The sequence below is a fragment of the Poecilia mexicana genome, unplaced genomic scaffold (genome assembly GCF_051168715.1).
Source record: "Poecilia mexicana isolate PSO_F unplaced genomic scaffold, ASM5116871v1 scaffold_22, whole genome shotgun sequence".
NCBI lineage: Eukaryota > Metazoa > Chordata > Actinopteri > Cyprinodontiformes > Poeciliidae > Poecilia > Poecilia mexicana.
The window spans coordinates 22,248,702-22,273,377 of NW_028263391.1; the positions used below are offsets into that span (position 1 = coordinate 22,248,702).

At 40.3% G+C, this 24,676-nt stretch overlaps 1 protein-coding gene and 1 long non-coding RNA gene across 6 annotated transcripts in view; one reads left to right on the forward strand and one right to left on the reverse strand.

Moving 5' to 3' along the window:
* Positions 1-2,743: 2,743 nt before the first annotated feature.
* Positions 2,744-6,331, reverse strand: LOC148152848 (uncharacterized). Its single transcript, XR_015761989.1, has 2 exons — positions 6,087-6,331; positions 2,744-5,293 (listed from the first exon to the last, which is right to left on the reverse strand). It is a non-coding gene; the product is annotated as an uncharacterized LOC148152848 (long non-coding RNA).
* A 14,373-nt stretch (positions 6,332-20,704) lies between these two features.
* Positions 20,705-24,676, forward strand: part of qkia (QKI, KH domain containing, RNA binding a) — an 89,813-nt gene continuing 85,841 nt past the window's right edge. Inside the window, exon 1 of one of the 5 annotated variants that reach the window (XM_014994787.2) lies at positions 20,705-21,534. In XM_014994787.2, the coding sequence (XP_014850273.2) occupies positions 21,390-21,534 (145 nt within the window). In that variant the 5' untranslated portion in view covers positions 20,705-21,389. The remainder of the gene's footprint in view (positions 21,535-24,676) is intronic. The other 4 variants (XM_014994784.2, XM_014994786.2, XM_088002353.1 and 1 more) reach the window with 4 other exon arrangements.

Consider the following 24,676-nt stretch of genomic DNA (forward strand, 5'->3'; position numbering starts at 1 on the left):
TATGTCATTGAATTTCACGATGTTTGAATGATTTGTTGTGAATTGACGCTTTATAAATTAGCAGAAATTCATTTCCTTATGAGATATTGTTTTTTTTTATTTATTTATTTACAAACGTGGACCAGTATTTTTCTTAAACTGAGGTTTTCTGTTGCTTCCCAGTTCCTTCTTTGCATGTCACAGGGAACATCTAAGCACACTTATTCTCTCTCTAGAAGTTTTTCTGCTGATCTCTACATAAACATTGTTGGGCCGGTCTTTTCCTCCTCGTCTTCCTCCCTCACAGACACACTTGTAGTTACGGGCACATCAACACACTCTTTCCTTCCTTCTCCCCCACTTTCTCTCTTCCTTTCCTTTTCACACACACACACCTGGTCTCTCCCACCTTTCTGCCAGAGTGTGAGTCTCTTTATGAGAAGCCTGCCTGTCGCCCAACTGTGAGGCCCTTTTAATTAGAGCCCTGCTGTTAAGCACAGACCAACTCCAGCGGTCCAATCCACTCCTCATCACCTCTTTCCTGCAGCCTACACACTCTGTCTCACACACGCACCAGCACTGAGCCCCTCTATTCTTTGATTGTCCGTCAAGCATGGTTTCATTGAACAAAAACGGAATCCAAAAAATCTAATTGAGCAAGAAGAGGCACGAAAACAACCTTCGGCATGCTTTTAAGCCATTATTCCTGGTGCCACATGTTGATTATTTTATTTTTATTCGCTTACATATACATTTTCTTCTGGGAAAGGTGGAAGTATGTGCATGTGAAATATGTGCTAAGATAACAACAAGCTCTGAAAATATGCAGCTGGAGTATTATCAGGGAGGTGATAAGTGAGAATGGCAACAAGCTTACTCCACTGTACCGCCGTGGAGAAAATATTCCTGGAACTCAAGCTGTTTCAGCTTACTCTGCATTCCTTCGTTTCCCTTTTCCAGCAAGGACAAACCTCCTGGATAAAAAAAAAAAACAGAATCTCAGACTCAGTGAATCTCCTCTTCACGCATCCTGCTGCCGTGATGAAAGAGCCATTGTGCTGGGTGGCCTCCTCAATAAGCTGCTTTCATGAGGAGCCTCCACAATCAGGGTAAGATGATTAGAAACAATGGCAGGTGGGCTGATGCTATGTTGAATCAACTCTGCTTTCCGGAGTTTTATTTCCCAAAGCTGCTGCTGCTGCTGCGGTCTGTGTGTGTCACTCGCTTCTTTGCAGAAAAATGGGGGATTACGTCCTAAAAAACATGGACATAAATCAGTCTTTGGGTGACAGACAGGACAGCTGTGGTGTAGCGAGATGGCCAATAAACCCTCTGAGGTCTGCACATTTGGAGGAACCCTGAGAACTTCTTCCATCTGTGGCGACTTGTCTTCAGCTTGATGTGGAAAGACAGATTGTTTAGGACCGTGGGGACTACAGGGTGGAGGAAGAGGATGAAGAAGGAGGAGGAACAGGGCTGCAGCTGTTGTTTTGTGTAGTTTAGTGGTCTGCTGCGGTTTGCCAGAAATCACAACAGAGCTGGAGTGGTACAGCCACTGTTGCCAGATTGAAGTGATAAATGAATGGACAGATTGCTGCATAGATTGATACAGAGGTTCTTCTGCGGTTTGTTCTGCAAATGTTGCTTCGCTGAGTGTCTTCCGGCCTGTATCGACCCTTCCTCTGCTGCGGGAGAAGCTGACATCCAGCTCCTGCCAAGCGGCCCCCCTTCAGCTCGCAGGGCAAGAGTTTTTATTGTTTTTAAAGATTTTTTTTTCTCAGTTTCTGCCCAACGCAGCACACATTTCAGGAAAGCAAGGAAGGAAAATAAAAGGACGTGGTGGGGAAAGAAAAGGAAAGAGAAGTTGAAATTGAAGATATTTTGCTGAAGGACATTCACAGAGGCAGCTTTTAACACCCTCCTCTCCTTCTCTTCCTTTGCCCTCCATCCCTCCTTAAACACACTTCTCCCTTTTCTGCTCTTTAAATATTGAGAATCTCTGTGAGTTCCCCTGCCCTCCTCCTTTTGAAGCTGCTGCCCCTTCAACAGCTCAGCAGAGAAGTGCACTTGGAGCTGAAAGGCTCAGTATATGGCAACAGCAAAAATTCCCCCCATGCAAGACCTTCTCGCCCCCTCCAAGCCTTCACCCCTAGGCCTCCATAAACTGGTCTGATCTTTGTTGGGTCCCAGGCTGCACCTTTTTCCCAGATCTCCATGTTCTCCGTCTGCAGGCCAAACTCTCCCTCTGGGCTGGATTTAGCTCCTCATTTCTCCTCTTGCAGGGCGGTGAGCTTCCAGCCAACACACAGCAAAACCCAAATGACTCGAGTCACAGATCTTTACCTTCTACTAATAAAAGCACATTGTTTTCAGTCCCCAGTTTGCATTATTTACTTTAAACATATTTCTGATTTATTTCATCTTTTTATACTGCTTTGGTTTGAACATTGCTGTTGTTAACTCTCCAGGTTTGTTTGTGGTAGCATTATGTCACCATTCATGTTTTTTAAAGCTAACACTTTTAAACCGTTAGATAAATATCAATCTGTTTCTTCTGTTACATGTCTGGTAAATTTGTTCTGCTTGTTTCTTTTATGCTCGCCATTTTTTGTTCCTTTAGCTGCTGCAGCCTGAGCAGGTGTATAGGAGGAGCCGGCACAGCATTTCCTGTTTAAATGGGTGTATGATGTCACTGCCGTCATCACTGGGTACAACCAAATGGAGGGTTTTCTTTTTATATTGCATTTAGTTTTTTTTTTTTAAGTTTTCTTTTTGAGAAGCCCAGTATTAAATGTTTTAGTTTGTAAACCATGAAGTTGTGTAGATGAGTTTGTAAATTAGATTAATAATCTTATTCCTGTTTCTTTTTTTAGATTTTGTTGTTTGTTTGCCCTGTTGGTGCAGTCTAATTCAGTGCAGGTGTGTTTCCAGTTCTGTGTAAAACCAGGAACATTTTGGCTACTGGAATGTAAGATGTCAGAAAACCAACATGGCAGAGAAACTCTCACTACACCACCTCACAGTCCTATCTGTATTTTTTCCACTATCTGTGTGTACATTGCACAAGTGGGAATTACAAAAATGTATTTGTTTAGTGAAAGCACACCAATTTATGAAAATCTTAATTTTTTTTTTTTTTTGCACTATGAGGAGTTTTTTTTTTTTGGCTCTATCATAATTAGAGTATTTTGCAAAACTGCTATGGAAACATGTTTTTTGCATCACACAAGTCTACTACTGGCAGACAAGGATGATGGCCTGTTTTTAATGACTTCTCATGTGAACAGACTTATTCACATGTAATTTTAATTGTGTTTCTTGTTTAAACACAGCTAGTGCTCTGCAAAGGTTTTCATGTTCCTTGAAGTTTTTCAAAAGCAAATTCCCTCAAACCTGGTGGTATTTTGATGTGATTTTATTGTTTTACACTAACAGAATATACAAATCATCCTGAACACCATTTCCACCTTGGCACATGGTGGTGGCAGCATCATGCAGTTGAGATGCTTTTCTTTAGAAAAAACAGAAAAGCCAGTCAGTTGACATCAGGCCAGTCCTGGAAAACCTGTTAGAGATGGGATAAAGACCCTTAACATACTGCCAGAGCTGCTGTGGAATGATTTAGATCAGAACAATTCATGTCTTAGAACAGCCTAGTCAAAGCCCAGATATAAATCCAACTAAGAAACTGTGACAAAACCTAAAAACCAATGTACACTCTCCATGTTTTCATGTTTAAAGCTGATAGACATACCCCAGTTGACGCTTCAAAGGTGATTCAACAAACTATCAACTCAGGGAGGATAAATACAAATTATAAGCCACACTTTTCAGATTTTATGTGTAAAAATGTTTGAAAACTATCTATAGTTTCTGCACCATTTTCCGTTGCTGTGCCATGTAACCCCCAGCGACATGAGGCCCCTGGTGTGCACTGCGGAGCGCTGTAACTGTTTGCTCACTAGTTGAGTGTAGAAGTCTGTGATGTGGGCAGCTGGTGCCTGATTTCCAAAATGGCTGAAAAGACAGCCTCTAAAATCTGCATTCCTTCATGTAAATGGACTCTCTAAAAAGAAAACAGTAAATAGCAGCTAAATAAAGCCGAAGCTGTAAAAGTTTCCAGTTGGACTGAACATGGTTTCCTGCATTGCTCTCATGTCCAGTGAGCCCCAAACAGAAAGAAAGTGCAATAGACTCAGATCTTAGGAGTGTTTCTGCCCACTTTATGAGACCAGCTTTTTGAGTGTTTTAATGAGGAGGCCATGGATGGGTGGTAAGGCAGGGAAGATGAGAGATTAGAAAAGATTGAGAAGGACTAAAGGACGGGCGGTTGGAGAGGAGTCGTCAGGTTTTAATTCCTGCTTTTCACTTCAGGTCTAATTACTGGTGAAGAGGGGGTGGGGGGCCAAACCACATGTAACTGCTCCCTTTAATTTTTCTCTCCTTCTCTTCTGGATCTATATCTGTTTTGCTGCAGCTCCCTTTTTGATCAAAACACTGGTTTGTTTCTCTTTCTTCAGTTTTACAGCATCCAGAAATAAAATCAATCCTTTTGCTTTCCAGGATATTTTTGCAAGCAAATCTTTATTTGTTGAACAAAGTTTTGACGCCGGCGTGCAGGTCCATTCCTGTCTTGTTGTTCAAGAAAAAAAAAGAATTGTATTTTGAGCCCCGAGTGCCATGGCAAGAGATTGGCAGTTTGCAGTGAGCTGATAAAGTCACCATCTGCGTTGGTGTGTGTGTGTGTGTGTGTGTGTGCGTGTGTGTGTGTGTGTGTGTGTGTGTGTGTGGGTGTGTGTGTGTGGGTGTGTGTGTGTGTGTGTGTGTGTGTGTGCTGATGGAAAGGAAAGGGGTGGAAGCTGAAAACCTCAGGAATGTGTTTTCGATAACAAGTTCCCCGAGCGCACCAGGCTTCTGATGTTTTACTGTGTTGTCTTTGTGAGTGTGAGTGTGAGCGCGTGTGTGTGAGTATCCGAAGGGAGAGGGAGGGCTTTACAGCTTTCTTGTTACAATTACAATCGGTCATGAGTGTATTGTTGCATTTCAGATGTAAATTGTGATTGAAAACTCCAACTCTCTCTGAAAAATGTGAGCACAGAGCTGATTAGTTAGCGGTTCTTTGTTGTTTTTTGGGCAGCACAAACTGACACTCCTACCTGTGCAGCACCACTCCAGGTCATTGCTCATGCCTCGTGTGCAGCGGTGCAGCATCGTGCAGCAGCAGAGCCGTCGCTAAGTTGTGCGTCCTCCTCTCCACGGGCCGCCTCATTAAACTTCCAGTCAAACAGTTAAAAACTCTTCTGCCGCTCGGTCCCTACAGTCAGCAGCAGAGGACCAAATTAGATTCAGCTTGTCCACTGGGTTTGAAGCCAGACGGAAGGATGGCGTTTGCCAAATCTAAGCTAAGCAGCGCTGCGTGGCTGCAGGTGGTGCTTTCTGAGCCTTAACGCTAACCTCACACACCAGCGTGACCCAGACTGAGCTGAGTTAATTTGTTTTTCTCCATCTTCTTCTGACTCGGAGAGCATTCCTGACCAGATGGGAAAAAAAATCATTTGGAGGCTGCTGGTTCTCTTATGTTGTTTTTCTGTTTTTTCTTAAATGTTCTAGATACACCAGTCATACATACCATTATGACTACCTGCCTGATGATTGGTCAGCTCCAACCCAAAGTCCAATGGATTTTGTGGATGGCACAAAACCCATTGGACTCAAAAGTTCTGCTTCGGTGCCAGATAGGGCTGCAACTAACAATTTCTTAAGTAATCAATGATTATTTTGACAATTATTTGGATCAAAACATTGGCACATTCTGCTGATTTTTCATTTAAGCTTATTTTATACACTATTAGAAATACAGTTGCAAAAACACAAATAAAATAAACCTTAAACGCAAAATATATTTTTCTACAGTTTTGGCTTAATAACAGCTCAGAGAGTGTTGATCTTTCAGCAAATGACCTTTTTTAGAATCTCATTTGGTCACAGTTAGTATTTTTTGCAGTGTGGACAAGCTGTAAAAAATATTCTTTGAGTTTTGCTTCAAAGTTTCAGAGTGTTTTATTCATTTCTAAACCAAAGATGCTCTTTGACTGTCAAACACTTACCTCCCATGGTGCTTGACTCCAGAATAAAGTGTTTGTTTTTCCTTCAGTCAGAGGAAAATGAAGCCACTGTGAGCTCAGATTTAAGGCAGCCGGAGTGAAAAAAGGAAAACTTTTATTCATGTAATTTATCTTCTCCTTTTGCCTGTAAAGCCTGCGTGTGGATGTGAGGCATGCATTAATGAAACACCTAAAGATATAATTTGATAATCTCCAAATGCTGTTTCAGAGAGAGATGTGATCAACACTGCGCTGACGCAGATAGTGTGGCATTGTTTTGTGTTGTACTACTGTACCCATTCTGTCACAAACCCAGCTGGAGACAGAGGCTGCCGAAACACGCAGGGGACGACGCTCAGCAATGACGACTGACAGCATTCCTCCAGATTAACATGCACACACACACACACACACACACACACACACACACACACACACACACACACACACACACACACACACACACACACACACGTGTTTGGTGAACATGCTTTGAACTCGGCGTGTCCCACACTGATCGTTGGTGAGCACATGCGGGCTCATTTGTTAGCGTTTGCGCGTGAAGCCGAGACGCGTTGTTTGTTCACCAAGACCAATCAGTAACTATGCAAGCATCTTCTGCCGTTGGAGCCGGTTTATCACCAAATGCATTAAAGTCAAACTTTTCCGCAGACACAGCGCACGACTCAGCAGCCATATTTCTCCCACTCTGACACATATACATATACGGCCCTGCAGTCCACAGGGGAAACATAGTGTAATTGATTTCTGAAACTCACAAGGACACTTGCACTGTCTCTTAGTATAAGTCATGTCTCCTGCAAAAGCAACTTTACAGGCCTGCGGAGGAATCTATTCTCAACCAGAAGACAGGTTCATAATGCCCATATTTCAACCTCAGCACATCCTGAAAAGAATGTTACTGAATAGGCGTTCCACACAGATGAGCTGCTCTCTGCCTGCTGCTTGATCTTGGCAACAAGAAACGAGTGAAAGGAGGTTCTCTTTTCACCCAAAAAAAAAAAAAATGCATATTTTACCTCAATAACTGAGCATGAAAAGCAAAGCAAATACAGAGCAAGCACCTTGATGGGGGGAGGGGAGGGAAGGGCGCGTTTTCACCTCTGTTCTCGGTTAATGAGCAGATCGAACCCTGAATAGCCTGCAGTTCTGTCGAACTGTATCAATGACGCCCCGCTGTCCCGCTTCACCTGTCCAATTTTACTGAGCCACAGGCTGGCAGCAGCAGGAGAGCTTGGAAACAGAAAGATGGTGAGAGAGAAAAAATAAAGCGTATTAGATGGTATATTATTGTTTGACTATGAGCTTTCTTTAATTGTTTTGTTTTTTTTTGTTCTCTCTTGGTTTTGCACACAGATGCATCGCAATAAATCAGAGTTTTACCAAAAGTAGATGATTTCAGAGATTTAATGTAAATGTTGGCCTGGGTGGGCATTCATCAAATCGTTTATCATTTATTGTGAAAATTTCATAAGAATTTTAATTTTTCATTGTTAGAAGTTTTAGTTATTGATGGTAAAAAAAAAAAAACCCTGGCATTTTATTTTTGCTGTTTTCCCCACTATTAGTTTCCTGAGAGCATTAATAAATATCAGTACATTTGAAAATGCATTTTCTGCCATTTTGATCTGCTATATATCAACAACAGCAGATAACATGGTTTAAATCTTCATTGATCATGAAAACATCATGATGAATCTCAAGCAGCTCCGATTCTCCAGACACTGCTCCTTTGGTTTCTAAATGATGAAAAATGTCTTTTCTTACTTTGTGGACCGTTGAGCAGCAATTCAGTATTTTTTTTCAGGTTAGGTAAGGCACTTTGAGACATCTCTAGTTTATAAGAAATGTGAGAGCTCTAGCACAAGTCCTGGATCCGTCTGTATGTTTAAACTCTGAGTCCAGCAGCAGTCCTCACCTGGTGACTCTCCCTTATGTTACTGAATGAGTTTTGCTTCAAAATACTTTAAAGGTTGCCGTCACCGCCTGTTACTTGTGCACCTTTTTCTGGCACACATTTTCCTTCCACTTAACTTTCCATTGACATCTGTGAACAGCTAGCTTCTTTAGCAACGGCCTGTTGACTGCCTGCTGGATAACTTCCAAATCGCTTGCATGACATTTCTGAATTAAAAACCCTTTTTATTGTTTTTATGTTATATTCAGATTTTCAGTGAAAGTGAATTTTGGGTTTATATTATCTCTAAAATGAATCATAATAAACAGAAGTGAACATGTGAAATAGGTCACTTTGATATGGCATGTTTCGGTTTCTGAATAGAATTTGCTTGAATAAATAAGATTTTTGATTCACCCAGTGTTCAAGATTTAATGCTAACATTATAGAGAATTTCTTTCAGCCTCCCTAAGGATGGAGTCACCACAAATTATTGAATTTACGCCCCCAAAACATTACATCACATTTCGACATACACACAGTAATAGCCAACAATGCTAAACAACAGCAGCCAGCTGTAATTGCTCATGCGCCTAACAAAATGAGCTGGGAAATGAACAGAAATGGAGGCAAACATCAAGTTTATTTGGTCTATCAACAGCATGGCCGCATGACTGCCTCAGACCTGCAGGCCAGAAACACACAGCATGGCATTGCTTGAATTTCTTCCTTATCTCGCCATGTTCTCACACAGGAGAAAAAACCACCAACAACACGTTTACAGTAGAGTTAAAATGATTCTAATCATAATATTCTGACCTTTTTCCCCTTCCTCATGATGAGCTATTGATCATTCTGTGACTGCAGGTGCCCCACTATACAGCAGAAAATAAATTGCAGCACATTCAGTGTATTTCCTGCGGTCATAGAGAACAGGCTATAACATCCTGCTCTGCTTCCCAACAGCAGATATTATCTGTCACAGATAAAGGCACATTGTTATTTTCAGCCAAGAGGATTCCCAAAGCCCTTTGTTCCTTTATTTTAAATGTTGTTTGTTCATTCTTATTAAAAGATATTTAAGATAAAATGCCGAGTTGATGAAAACTAATCAGTTTTATACATCATGTGTCTTAAAAAAAATTTAACATCTCCTTTTTTATTTCTCTTCAGGCTTGTAGGGCCTTATACTTTATACTTTATATACACTTTTATGTCTGAGGATGAGAAAATGTAAATTATCATCAAAGTTCAAAGGTAAGCCTAAGGCAGCCAAGAACACCACCGAAAATTAACAAGGAGTAAAAATGCTACAAGTGGAACTTTATGTTATACAAAATGATAGAACTGATAGAAAGGTCTCCAGCTCCAGTGTGAGTCCACAATGTAATGATTTACATGGAAAGTAAGGAAAACGTTGTCTGAGGGCTTGGATACTTAGAAAACCGGCACCCTATTGAAAAATTAAAAGTACTTGTGGTGAAATCAATATATCTGTAATTCAGCAGTGTCATAAATGCATGCCTATGATAAAAATTGTAATTTAAAAACCAACGTTTTAGCAGCATTCAGGAAAATATTGTAATATGTACTGAGGAACAAACACATTATTACTCTGTAAATATACAATTAAATTAGCAATAATTCTGTTGCATATCGCTGCAATTAATCTGTGCAATGTGAACTGAGTTTTTGAAATTTTTACTCAAATCAGACACGTTCATGACTAAGTACACGAAGGCATTTTAAATAAAGTTTCTGTTGTTGCTGAGACTAAAACATTTTCTAGACCAACAAAATAAACTGTAATCAAGAAACTGTTCTGCATTTTTTTAGAAGGTAAACATTTGAGACAGTTTTCGGGTCAACAATATATTTTTCTTTTCTACTTTGTTTCCATAAACACTGCATTTTTAATTGGTTCCAATTCAAAATAACATTATTTAGCATTTAGCTAAATAATGTTAGCATTTAGCAATGCTGCAACAGTCTTATTTGTTGCAGCATTCCATAAAAGTGATCAAAACCTCTTGTATCTCTACAATTAATAGTTTCTTGGCATGACTTTATTCATGTGTCATGCAATAACTTTTTATGTTTTCCACAGACCTCCACTGGCCTTCCTCCCTACAAGCAGGGAAGCTATGATCTGTAATCCAGGACCTGACCTGATTGCTGCTCTTCGTTGCAACTGGACCCCGATGGTCAACTCTACATGATGTGGGGCCCATTGGCACTCACTCAGCTCTACGACTATTATTAGCTAAGTTAGCGCCGCCTCTCACAACAGCTGCTGCTGCCCTACAGCCGGCCATAGCTCCCACTGAGGCACAAATTCAAGTCATCTCGCCGTGGAAAGCACCACAAGCATTGCCACGATGTGCAGAATTCACACGGCCACACAGATCAGCATGGCTCAGATAAGCACAGGACGTCTGGCTCCTCTCTGCTGCCTTCAGGTTGAGGCGCTGCGTCACAATCAGACGCAATTTTCTTAAAGTGGGCTTCATGGAGTTCAAGTTTGTCCTTGTGCATCTTCGTCTCGCCGCATCACTGTTATGGCAGGCCAACAAAGGCTTTTATGCTGCACTGAGCTGCACAACAAAAGCTACACAAACATGGCGATAGCTTTCTGTTGACGAGGGGGGAAAAAAGACCGTGGAAGGCAGAGAAAAGGCCAAGTCTGAGGATGGAAGGGAAAGACAATTATAGCAGCATGATGCTGTTTTTGGATTGTGTTTGAGGAGAACATGTTGAATAAAGGGAAAGACACAGTGATTAGCTACACCTAAGAAAACGACAGACCGACAGTCTAAAAGGAATCCAACATGGAGAGAAAGGAAGAGAAGGAGAGGCTGTGGGACCTGCGTCGAGACGGCGGACGGAGGGAAATGAGATGTTGTGTCACTTTGCGAATAAGATTGCATCAACCAAGAGCTGAGATTTAGGATCTGTTATCTACAGAGGGAGGAGAAAACTGAAGATGAAACCACATTCTTAGCTTTTTTTCTTCCTCCAGAGTGAAAAACAAGAGAATGGAGCCGACAGCTGTCACCTCACCACACTCCCTTATCTGAACAAACAAGCTGAATGGGAATGCCCCAGTTTACTTGTAATTTCTACCCATGTTGAAAATCCCATAATTTATCCACGAGGGTCACACTTGATCAAAGCTGGATTGTGCGTTGCACGTTTCGGCTCCAACCAGTGACAGATTTATTAAGCATTCAGGAAGTCTTCATCCATCTTCCTCTTTATCGCTCACTTCCTCTTTTTATTTTGTCTCCCGCTTCTTCTTCTCCTGTCGCTCTTATTTCGGTGGTTGTGGTTTCCTCTCAAAAGGCAGGTTGTTAGGATCTGCAGCGAGGGGATTGTGATGTGCAACAGAAATAAATGCTCCCCTGGGAACGATTGCTCTTTTTCACATATGCTTATAGACTCCTTCCTCATCTGGGGAGAAACTCAGATGTGTCCAACAGAATGGCGCAGTAGAGATTTACCTACTTAGCAGTAATAATTCAAAATCCTCAGAAATCACTTTGTAACCTATTCCAGACTGATATAGTTCACTTTGTTTCCTGTCTGTTCTTTACGGAGTCCCCTCATGGAGGATTTCTTTTTCTTTTGCATTACCTGACAAAAGTATTGTATTCCTTTTTGCACCAAAGTATTAATACATAAACACGCTTTCACTGAGGCTCTTTAAATGTGTATATATTTGCAATTTTAAACTGACATTTGTGTCTGTATACAAAACAGACCTGGGTGTATTTGCTCATTTTTTGCAAAACTTATTATGATGGAACGCAACACTTTTGCGAGGTAGCGCAAAAGAACATTTTTCCCCCATGTGTCTTAAGGGGCTCTGTAGTTCTTGAATTTCCATGTATCTGTGTTTTATTTACATCATTTGGTCTACTTCATGCTGTCTCACAGGTTCTATAAGTCATTTTAGATTAAGGTCTGGCAATAATCGTAACTGGGTGTGACTAGATTAACTGAGGTCAATCACAGTTAATTCATTATGTCTGTTATATTTGATCACCTGAAACATTTATGGCAGAAAAGCTAAAAGCAGAACGTATGTGTAACGGTGGGTTCATCCTTCAGTGTTTTTGATTCTTTCTGTGAAACTTCAGACCCCGCCACAGTATCAATGCCTCTCTGGGCAGATTCAATCAATGAGAATCCTCTGCCTCTTTCCTTTTGTCACTCTTCCTTCGCAGCGCTTTCTTTTTTCTGTGATCTGTTTTTATCCTCCTCCTCTCAGGTTTTATCTCTCACAAACACTCATTTCTTTCCCCGCCATGGGTTAGCGGGCACGCTCACACAGGCAGGTAAACAAATGCGGAGCGGATCCTCGCTGTTAACAATTCGAGACAGACGCGGCGTCAGCTGGACTTCTCTGAGCTGTAATGACACCAGCGAGCGCTCCACAAGGAGGAGGATGAGGAGGGTGTGGAACTTGTTTATCTCCGGCCACTTTTAAGTTTCCCTTCCTGTGATTTTTACGTGTGTTGTGCAGGTTAAAGGTAGGAGTCCAGACGGGAGGTTTTCCCATCTCAGCCGTCTGTCAAAGTAGCTCCAGCTGTCCTCCTCGCCATGTCTCAGGCGCCAACAGGTATTTCCGTCACCAGATTGCCAAACCATTGGACCATCTACTCTACAACACCCAAGGTGACCTTTAACAAAATACAGAACGGTGTACGGCGGAGAGGAAAGGGTTATTGGAAACACTGCAGAGCTGGAATGTAGCACCAGCTGAATGAATTGTGATAGATATTTTTTTCCTCATGCCACCTTTTATTGTTCAGAAATAATCCAACAGAAACTATAACCTTTTTTCTGCAGCATAGTCTCATTTGTGAAGAACTGAAACAACAACAAAACCCATACTATTCTTTCTCTTTCTTTTTTTTTTAAGAGTCTAGGATTCACTTCAATTTTTGGAAACTGAATAAATTAATTTATGTTCCCAGATGCAACATTTCTACCTTTTTCAGGTATAGACCTGCAAAACAATTCTCTCACCTCATAAAATTGTTAAAAATAAGTGCTTACCAGTGTAAAAATATAAGAAAATAATGACAAGATTCTAGGAACAGCAAAAAGTATTCACACCCCTTGAACATTTTTACATTTTAGTTTATTCTATTGTGATTTCACGATAGACCCAAACAAAGAAAATGCACAACTGTAAAGGAAAATAAATGTTCTATGATCTTCAAAGTCTGACATATATTTGTGTTCAGCCAGGTTACCCTGGGACATGGTGGTAGCAGCATCATACTGTGGGGTCAAAGTTGATGTGAAGATGGATAGAGCTAAACAGAGACTGTAAAAACAATTGAGATTGGAAAGGAGGTGCAGCTCCCATCTGGAAAATGATTCTAAAAATGCATTGATCAAAGCATATGCATGCATTGGAATGGCCTAGTCAAAGTCAAGATGTATATCCAATAGAATCTATGATAAGACTGGAGTTTCATCGATGTTTTTTCATGTAATCTGACAGTTCATGTTCCTTAAACTTAATGTTTATGAGTGACATACTTTAATTTGACCTACAATATAAAATAAAAAATACCAATAAAATAAATAAATTGAAATTTGTGTTTGTATTCCAACACCAGTGCTCACCGTGTGCAGGGAAGTCGTTTGGTTTTCCTGCGAGCCTGCATCTGTTTAATTGCTCCAAGCCCTGCAGCTAAAAGCATTAGTTATTACCGCAGTTTGTGTTTCTGTAAGCTTAATAAAATGAGAGGTAAAATGAAGTCGGAACAGAGCGATTTGGGTTGATTAAAATCTCTGACAGATGGCTGAGATGTTCATCAGTGCTGCCAACAGATTTCTGTCGCCCAGAGTTGTGTGAAACACCAAATCTGCTGCTTGCTGATTGAATCTTTACGAACGCAGCATAACGATTTGTTTCTTAAAGGTTATTATCACTGTTTTTATATAAACAAATAGAATATGTATGAGTGTGCTATTTAACTGTCAACCCAGTCTTGCATTGAATGTGTAGTAAAATCGTCCCAGACTAAGAATAGTCCTTCTACATCTCTTCCGTGTGGTTAATTTCTCTCAGTGAGAGGCCTGAGGCTGCGTCTCGACACAGTCAGGCACATATGTTGCATCCTGTCTTAATGACTGAAGCATTTGTATTGTTTCTTCAATAATGGCATCAAAAACAAGGCGTGCACAGAGCAAGTTAAAGCTTCTTATTGAATTTTGCTTTACAGACTACAAAGTAAACCCTGTGGGGTTAGCGAACTTTGCCCAGCATGAGCTACCTTTGCTTTTATTTCTTTCCCATTAGTTTTGCTCTCACCCTCCATATATTCGTGTTGCTTTCAGTGATCTGTAGATAAACAATCTCCAGTCGCTAACAAATGCAACAGAAGGTTGTTCCGAGAGATTTGGGCCTCTGTCATGCTGGTGAAACAAGCGACATGCTCACTGGCCACTTTATTAGGTACACAAGTTCACAAATACTGAATCAGTCAATCACATGATGTGATGATGTTGGCTTCAAAGTGAGCATCGGACTGAACAGGAAAGGTGATTAAATTGACTTTAAAGTTGGTAGATCACCAAAATGTATATTTAAACAGATATAATAATATATTGAAATGTTTCACCTAATACAATGTAAAAACTCAAAATAAAATTTATGTTTATGAAAAATTGCATAATTTCTTCAATTGATATGAAGGGAATAAAAATGTACGTATCTCATGCAAGTGTTTACATCCGTCGCTGCCATGACATTGCGTTACAAGCTTATTCACAAATTTTAATTTAATTTCTTATTTAATGGAAGCACCACAAATGCAAAATTGTGCTTTTTCTACGAGGACTTGCACTCATTTGTAATGGAAACGCAGCTGCAGATGAAACAAATCTGCAGCAGCTGCATGAAACTTTTAATTTGGACAAAGAACTATTGAATCTGTGAAACCAAGAATTAAAACAGTTCTGGAGGTAAAACGGGCTCCAACCTGTTTCTAGTAAGGTGTATATAATAAAGTGGCTGTTGATGTTGCAATGAATGATTGGTGTGTACTTTCTCTTTATTGTCTGTGTATGTTTTAGTTTCTAGAGAGGCATTTATTTAATTTCTGCTCCACTCCCACCTTCCTCAAGATGTAAATGACCTAGATTCTGCCAGCACGTTTTCCCCACAGTCCCCAAACTCACAAGTCAGAAGAAAGAATGAGCGATGTTGTTCTTGTTTGTATATCAGAGGCTGTTCGCCTCCTTCACAGCCACAGGCATTATCAGAACTGAACCATACCTCATCATCACCAGCTCCCGCTCACTTCCTCTGTCTGCGGCCCCCGAGGCGAGCCGCAACAAGCTTCGGGGCCCCTGCCGAGGAGCCCGATTGTCTCCATCAGCATACTTTGAGTCGAAAACCCAGGGCGCTCTCTCCGAGCTCATTGTGACTGTGCTAACAGCCTCTCCTCAAAAGAGGTTGAACGCATGTTCATTAATTATCTGAATCCTTGTTAATTGGATTAATTGTTGAATAGAAACCGTGTTATTAAAAATGACGAAAACACAAGGGCAGGGGGAGCAAAAGGGGGGATTAATATTGTTTCTGTTTACTCTCAGGCTGTCAGAACAGAAGGAGACGGCACACACACACACACACACACACACACACACACACACACACACACACACACACACACACACGTTTAGGAGTGCACTGCCACATCACTCCAACTCTCTATCATTATTTCACACAAATCTTAACGTTTACACACAAACTGCACGCGACCCACCTCAGAAGAATGAGCGAGAGGCAAGGTGCAAATTACCATGCACACCATCAGCGATAAGAACTAAACCCATTTTCAAAGCTCAAAATAAATGCCAGATTCTTTTTGATGCTGGAGGACTGTGACTTTTCCAACACTTACAGTCAAACAGGAAGGATGGAAGAAAGGGAAACGTGAAGTCAAAACCGTGAACAATTTAGCTATCTCCAAGCCACATGTTAAACTTGGTTTCTTATTGCTGTGGTCTATCTGCAAAGTCTTATCCGCTAAAATCACTTATCAGCGTTTGACTTCAAGGGATGCTTCATCATCCCTGCTTTAAGATGGCGCGCTGATACCACAGACCGTCTGGATGATGGGGCCCATTTCATGTGGCCTGAGTAATTGGTGGTGGTGGAAATAAATTCAGCTATCTGTCATTTCCTGGCATTGTTGATTTTGAGCCAGATAGTAAATTCTTGACACTTTGACTACTTGCTTTTTAATTATAACTAATAAAATGTAGAACAAATATATTTGGGCTGAAAAGGACTGACACCCAGCAGCCAGTTTCACTGAATTCACTCAGTGATGCTTAATTTTAATTGCGTTCAATAGCAGCTTTGATTCAAAATGTTTTGCCTTCTTTTAGTATGTGTCAGAACAGTCAGCATCCAAAAGCAGTGCAGGAGCCACGGAGGTGACTGGATGTTGTCCTTCAGCGACTTTTTATTCTGTTTCATACAAAAGTATTAACATCCATTGAACTGCTCCACAATTTCACATTTTTTCAAATTTGATTGTGTTGAATTGGAATTTTATATGATTGATTTACAAAAACAAAGCATAATAGTGAAGTAGAAGGAAAATCTTCTGGCTTTTGAATTTGAAATCTTTTTTTTTTTGTTTTTAGAAAGAAAGCTCAAAAGTTTGTTTGTTTCCAGAAGAGCCGATCACTTTCAAAAGTCATCTATCTAGAAAAGTAGTCATAACGTCTGCTTTTCTTTACATGAAGCTTTTTAGTTTAAAGGGAGATGGATGAAAACTGGAAAAGACTAAAGACTGAGATGGATGTTCGCCCTCTGGAAAACAACACTAAACATTCAGTGTTACAAAAGAATGGGTTAGATAAGAACATATCTATGAGTTAGAATAACCTAGTCAAAGTCCAGAATCAAAACTAAACGTCAGAATTTGCAGCAAAGTATGAAAAGATAATGTCTCTCTAAACTGAAAAAGAATGAGCCGAAATTTCAATGTGCAAAACTAGTTGTGAAATACCTCAAAAGACTTGCAGTAAAATATGATTCCACAAATTGTTGACTCAGGGAGCCTGAATACAAATGCATGTGTTGATCTATTATATAAAACCCGAATAAAATACTTTGAAGTTTAAAGTGTCAAAATGTAGGAATGTTCAAAAGGTATTAATATTTTATTATAAGGTGTTGACGGTAAAAAAAAAAGGAAAAAAAAAAAGGATCAAATGTCACGTAAGCCTGGCTCACTGTGTTTCTGTTACAATTAGGAAGACATGCCCCCATTACAAGGGTGGCAACACATTTATTCTGCAGACAAAAACTGCTGCCACTTGATCAAAACTGTACTTGTGACCAGTGTTGGAGGTCATCACTGTGTAACTCATGAAAACACACACACACACGCACACACACACACACACACTGCCACTGAGACTCCTTTGATGCTCTGCCAGAGACTGAGAGGATGCCACATTTCTGTGAAGATAAAAAGCGCACAATTCCCTTTTATTAAACTGTTTAAGCATAGTTTGGATAAATTCAGCTTCTACCTTCACTGCAGCATTTAAAGCTGATGATGTGATGATATTATGACTATGTCCTTCCTCAGGTGACAAATTACATCTAAAACGACTTTTTAGTCATGGGATTTTACCATGAAGGATGACTTGAAGCTTTAATGACTGGGAATGAAAATAATTTGTGGCCATAAAAATGATCAAAGGCGCCTTGGATAGGAATGTTTTAATTTACATGATAACTCAAATAAAATCATTGTTATTCATCAGGGTCACTGACTGCTGGTTAAAAAACAAAACAAAACAAAAAAACCTCCACCAACCAGCAAACTCAATGATGACTAAGGAGGAAAAAATAAAAATAAAAAGTTATTTTGAAAAAGTAAATCAACAAATGGGACAAATACATAAAAAATCACTGATTATCATATGCAGTGATGCATATCATGTTTTCTATAGACTATATTGTTATTTTTTATGAAAAAAATAAGAGATTATTTCATTATTAAGTTGATGATATGTTGTTGCTCTCTGCTAAACCACAAGACAGTTCTTTACTTGTTGAAATGCAACAAGTTGTTGGGTTTAAATCCCAGCTGGGGTTCTCAGAGTGGGCTCTCTCTGGGTACTCCAGCTCCCTCTTTTTTCCACAAATATGCACATTAGGTAATTAGTCTCTCCAGGTTGCTATTGTAAATAAGTATTTATGTGCACAGTGTGCCCCCCATCCCCAAGCTAATCTGCAATCCGGAAAGGATAAGCAGTTACAACTGAGAGCAACTGATTAGCATCTCAAAAGCTCAAATAATACCTGACCCAAATCCCAGAATAGTTGAAAATGAGGCTTCGGGGGTGCAGAGCAGGACCAAAGAGCAGAGAGAGATGGCGGGAGTTCACACCATCACTTCTATCAATCACAATGGGAAAAGATCATATCCCCTACTCCAACATCTTTCAAACCATTCAGCCAGATAGAAATTTAAAGAGGAGTAGCAAAAGCAAATGATTTGGATTAGTGGTGCTTGCCAACAACTGATAGTGTCACCCAGGAAACATTACTGCCCAGATATTGAGCTGTTAGAATGCAATGATAGTCAGGAGTCAGATTCTTTGCAAGACATATGCTTGAATAACATGCTTTCCCTTTGGGATAGGTGACATATTCTTTAAGTGAATTGATTTAAAAGTTAGACATCTGTGATAACTTCCTGAAAGCAGAGTTTCAGAAAGAGCAAGTTGTTTTAAAAAGAAAGAGGCCCAATTTCGAAGTTAAACTTATTTTAAATCATGTTTTACATATGTATAGTATTTCTATTACAACTGAAGGTAACATTATTATTTGATTGTGCTATAAAATGGCACTCTGTGCCTGGAAAATACACAATACTGCCTTTTAAATCTTTCGTTTGTCCATCTTGCACAAGCACAAAACAATATACGGTATTTGTTGGGGTAGTAAAGCAGGTCCTGCTTACAAACACTAGACCTTTATCCAGTCGACCATGAGAATAGACAGCTAGCAGAAGGAGAGATTATAGTCAATACCAGAAATGGTATTTGACTATAAGAACTTTAAGAGTTTTCACAAACACATGGAGACAGACTGCAGCTACGGGATTCTGGTGCAGCTGTTTCAGCACTCATGCACTTCCAAGCACTTCACTGGGTCAGCGGACAAATTGAATGGCGGCCAAGGTCAGGGCTCAGATTTAGCCGGGTGCCTCTCAACCAACAGGTGTTACAATCAGTATGTACCACTTGTGGTTCATCATAGCAGGATGTGAATACCTGTCATTGTGTGTTGCATTGATCAAGTATGCTAATCTCTGGAGCATTTGTGGAAAGGTGCTTCCAAGGACAGGACAATGAAAGGCAACATTGATCAGTGGAGGACTGATCAATCAATCAGTGGGTAACAAGATATCTGGAAGTGTAGGCTTTTGTCAAGAAATAGACTTAATGTTTTTTGTTTTATTCGCATTTCAACAACCTAACTGAAACTCACACATAAATGATTTTATGTTCCTATTCGTGGGCTGGTCTTGGCAAGTGAGGAGCTACAGTATGTCTATCACACACAAATCCTGTGTATGAAGCAAAAGACTGAACACACACTCAACCCACGTATGAGTATTCATCCCAGCTCACTACACCAGATTAGGAGACCTGTACGAGTCATTTCAACAACCATACATCTTCACCAAACCTACGGATTATGGGAAAGGAATCCTCTGGATCGCTGTATCACTACTTGCGTATGGATGTGAGTCATTTGTGCAACATATAATGAAATAAAAACTAATCTATTTTTCTATTATTTGAAACAAAAAAAGAATTATGTCAATAACTTTATGAATTAAAATCTTCAACACTAAAGTTACTATATGAGCTCTTATGATGTATGGAGCCATATAATTAGTAGAAACTGTGTAATTTAATCACATTTTACTTGCTTTGCAAATCATTACTGCTTTTTATCCCTTTCTTGGAATATCTTGTAGAAGCAATAACACATCTTGAACTGTTGCGGGTTTTATTTTACATCCACAAACTATTTAAGTTTGTGGTGGTTTTATGTGCTAGACCAACACAAATAGTGTTGTAGGACAATGAAACATGGTTCTCAATTCTTCTTCTTTTTTTTTTTTTTTTTTTTACAAATACACAACCTGAGGTTCAAGAGGAAAACTCTTCCAGTTCAATGTTTAGTTGTATGTTTCCCCACCTTTCCACATCTGGAGATGAAACATCAGTTTGCAAGTCTTTCTTCACATTTTCCATTTTCTGGAGCATGAATGTGCTTTGATCTAAATCATTCCATTTCTACTCCAGCTGAATGTTTAACTCAGCTCAGTTCAATTCATTTCAAAAATACTTCGTTTATCCCAGACTGAAATGATATGTTAACATACCACATGTTACTCTAAGATCTTAAAAGAGTCGATGAGGAGGTTGATGCTGTGGGCAGGAGCCACGTGTTGTCCTGCTGGAAGATGAACCTTTGCCCCATTTTCAAATCTTCTAAGCAACTTTAGGTTCTCTTCCCGTCCCTGCTGAAAGAAAGCAGATCTTCAGCAAAATGCTGCCATCACCTTGTTTGGGTGAAGTGTTCATTTTGTGTTAGATGTTCAACTTGCCTTTCATGATTATCCAGCCATTTCGCCCCTTTTTGGGAGAACGTTCCTTCACATATCCTCCTTGTCTTTACTCCCTATGGAGTCTTTGTGTCTTTATATTTGACTTATGCTTACAGTTCAAGGTAAGCGGTCTTCTGACTCTTTGTTGTTCAACTTCGACGGAATGAGCACGTTCAGAAATATGCCAATGGCCGTAAACGACGTAAAGAAGAAATAAATAATTTTCTTCATTCTGTGTTGACAACACTTCGGTGGCATTATGTGCATTCCTGCATACAGCCCGCTATTGGTTGCAAACCCTGTCCATCATTCGATGTAACAATGTCGCTCCGCCCTCTTGGCATCAACGCTCAATTTGATTGGTTTTAAAATTAGTCCCCGAAACACGAGCTGACCAATAAGCGTTGAGGGGGCGGGTTCCTTTCCACAGTGGTGGAATCGAACGTCCCCGAGCGCACACGGCGTAAAGGAGAGTCTGTGGAAGGGACATAACGGTTTTCTTTTCGGCCCCCCTCTCCACTCAGACAACAAGAACCAACAAAAACCTGAATTTTAGAGGGGCTTACACAATCTTCTTCTGCTCTAAAGGAGGAGGGAAGCGAGGGATTGAAGCAGCAAGTTCTTTTTTTCTTTTTCATTTTTTTCTCTTTTTCTTAAAAGAGGATTTTGTGTTTTCACGGTGGTTCGCTCTTCGCTCTCGCCGCAAAGATGATGGTCGGAGAGGTCGAAGTGAAGGAGCGACCGAGGCCGAGTCCGGACTATTTGATGCAATTATTAAACGAAAAGAAGCTTATGACCAGTTTGCCAAATCTCTGCGGGATCTTCACGCACCTGGAGCGGCTTCTGGATGAAGGTAAGCTGCGTTTGGATCATGCGGGTGGCGGGGGGTGGCGCCGTGGAAAGGGGAGCGTGACCACGGCGCAGTCCGATGTCGGTACCACTTCTCCGGGTGTCCCCGCTGCGGAACGGGCGCTCCCATACTGTCTGAAGAAGCAGGGAAACTAAACTTAAAAAAATAACCCCACCCGAATAAAAAAAATCCAGTTCTGCCCTGTTTGAGATTACAGCGAGGGAGTTTGTTTTGGAGCAAACGGAGTTTGACGAGCGGAAAACTTTGCTAGACTCACTTAGAGAAAGCAAAACCACATAATACCCTTCAAAAGTATTTTGAGGCGAGTGGGTAAAGGGTTAGTTGGGGTTAGGAAGTCGTGTTTTTTTTTATCGATAGAGCTTCTTCTCACATGTTTCATAGCAGTTTAGCTTGAGTTAGCTACATTTGAAGCTAGCTGAAGACTCCTGCGTTCCGCTGAACTCTCGGCACGCCGCTGAAGTTGGTATCCGATTCGATACTTCTCCTTAGGCTCCAGACTAAAGAGCTGTTTGATTTTACTTAACCAAGATTACCTTTGATCTGCACTTGTTTGATACATAAATCACTTCGAGTGGTCAAATTGTATTGGAATATTGCTTAAAATGATATAAATTCTTGCCATTACAACTTGTGATCTGTTTAAACTTATAACATGGACATTCTAAGCTTAAAATGCCTTTATGTCCTTAGTTGAGATTCAGATTGAAAACTAAAACGCATAAAAAGGTCACACCGGAACAGAATATTTTTATTCAAATTATATAAGTTCTATAAAATACACTTTGTGGTTTGTAAAAGCGGTTCTTTTAAGGATTTCATATTCGGTTTATCTTCTTAGATAAAAAACAGCATCCTTAAAAAGGTCAAACCCAGACAAAAATGTATCTACAACATCACATCTTATATAAAATGTAATTTATTTTTTGTATAACTTCTATTCTGATTGTGAAAACTCACTAATGACTATTTGGATTTGATTTTTAATGTTTCTCTACCGTTTTTAGATGGGTCCAGAACTACGGTAACTAGACAGATTGAACCTGGACAGAATTATTCAACACTGATCACAACTATGAAATACAATTTGTGAAACATAAAATAAAAAAATAAAAATAAAGTTGATTTTTGTAAGGTATTTTACTTCTTCACCAACTTGGATGAGGTTTAACTTGAAAACTAGAAATACAATGGCTGGTAAAGCCTGGAAATTAACAGAAGAACACAATTTAGTTTTATTTTTTGTTTCTTTGTTTGTGTAAATGGAGGTTCATCTTGAAACCAAGGCCAACAAACTTTAAAATGGCTCCATTTCCAGTTCAAGTTTGACCAGATTCTCATGCAGTTTGGTCACGCTACGAATCGGACACCAACTTCAGCGTCATCAATTCTGCTAAGTACGTCTTGAAAACTCGACCAGGGCTTTAGCTTTATTCCTGTCACTGGATGGTGTATTTTTGCTGAATTCCGCCTCCAGTTGTGCCCTTTCTTTAGCCCGGGCTTGGTTTAGCTGTCCCCCAGCTGCGGAGGCTACCAGCGCGGTGGAATGTGCAGCTTGTTGCCCGAACAATGGGCAGCGAGGTGCCGCCGCTGGGAGGGAGGAGGGGGCTTCACCGGGATTACTCAGCCTCCAACTTTTTCTCCAAACGTGGCGCCGCGTAGTTTCTCCTCTGCTTTCTCAGCTGCTTGAACGTTTGTCCCACCAGCCACGATGTGCTTTAAATACACCCCTTTTTCTTTCTCGTGTACTACTCGTATTTATTCATTTTTAATAAACATTTTCTTATTGGCAGTCAAGATTATCCTTTGCCCGGTGGATTTCCCTTTCCTCTGGTGGGCTACATCTGGTTTCATGCTTTTCTGTTGATTGTATCAAAAACATAAGCTGGTCGGAGCGGTATGTTGGACCTATGGTTTATGTAAGGAAGTAGGGGACACTAGAGAGCGCCACTGTCCCCGTATTGTGGGAAACGTTTGACCTGGGCAGCACCGTAAATAAGCATAATGCGTGATGATATAGTATTTGGGAAGCTACAGGATAAGCAGGGATTACTCCAAGCAGCGGAGGAGGCGAAGAGCAGCGCATACTTTGTGGTTTCGGTTGCATGTCTGGATGAGTTGGCTCTGTAGTATGTAGTTGCTAAACCGGTCTGAAAGGATTTTTTTGCCTGTTCTGATAGCTGATAAACAAGACACTTAGGACAGAAATAGACAACGCGTCTTCATTTTAGCTCCAAAATGAACACAAGGACATCTTTATGAACCAGTTTTTCATTTCATTTTTAAATTTGTGCATTCCAGAAGAAATGGTTCTTCATATTCATATTTAAGCTCAGAGATCATGCAGGTATGCACATACCTTTAAGTATGTGTTATGAAGCACAACTGACAAGTCTGGGAGAAAGAGACTGGATTAGAAAACAATTCTGCTTCTTCATATTCCTTTTCAGACCCTTTTTAAATTAATGAATATATAAGTCTTTTAATGTGTGTGTGTGTGTATATATCAAATCTTCTGGAAATTTAGCATTTAGAGTTCAATCCACACACCCAGTGCAAGCTTAACTTTAACTTTTCTACTTTTTTCAGTTTGAGTGCGTTTGTGGTTTGATTTAAGAGGTTTTCAGTAGGCATCTCTTCTTGCTGCGCTAACTGAAAACAAGAAGCTTCTTTATTGCACAAGAGAGGTCAGGAGATTTTCGCTTTGAAGCGATGTAAAAATAAAATTTCACTTCCGTTTGGTTTTCTTTCAAAGCGGTTGGTTATTAGAAGGGCTCTGCAGTCAAAAAAGTTCCCTCAATGAGCTCATGGTGGCACTTTTAGAAAGACGGCTAATGTAAGAACACGAGGAAAAAATGAGCTTTAGCAGGTTGAGAAGCTGTAGGAAAGGGAAATAATTTGGCGGCACACTTGCAACTTTCAGCCCCAGTCTCTCTGGTCTAAACGGACGCCTCCTGAGGTTTACAAGCGTCTCCACAGCGCCGGTCCAAACTTTACCCTGCTGCCAAAAATTGCATGTGAGCTGAAGGCCAACTCAGTGCAGCTTGTTGGACTGGTGGTGTTTTTGTGCAGGTTTGTTTACTTTGTGGATGGGGAATTTTTGGGGTCAGGCTCTTAACCCCGCCGC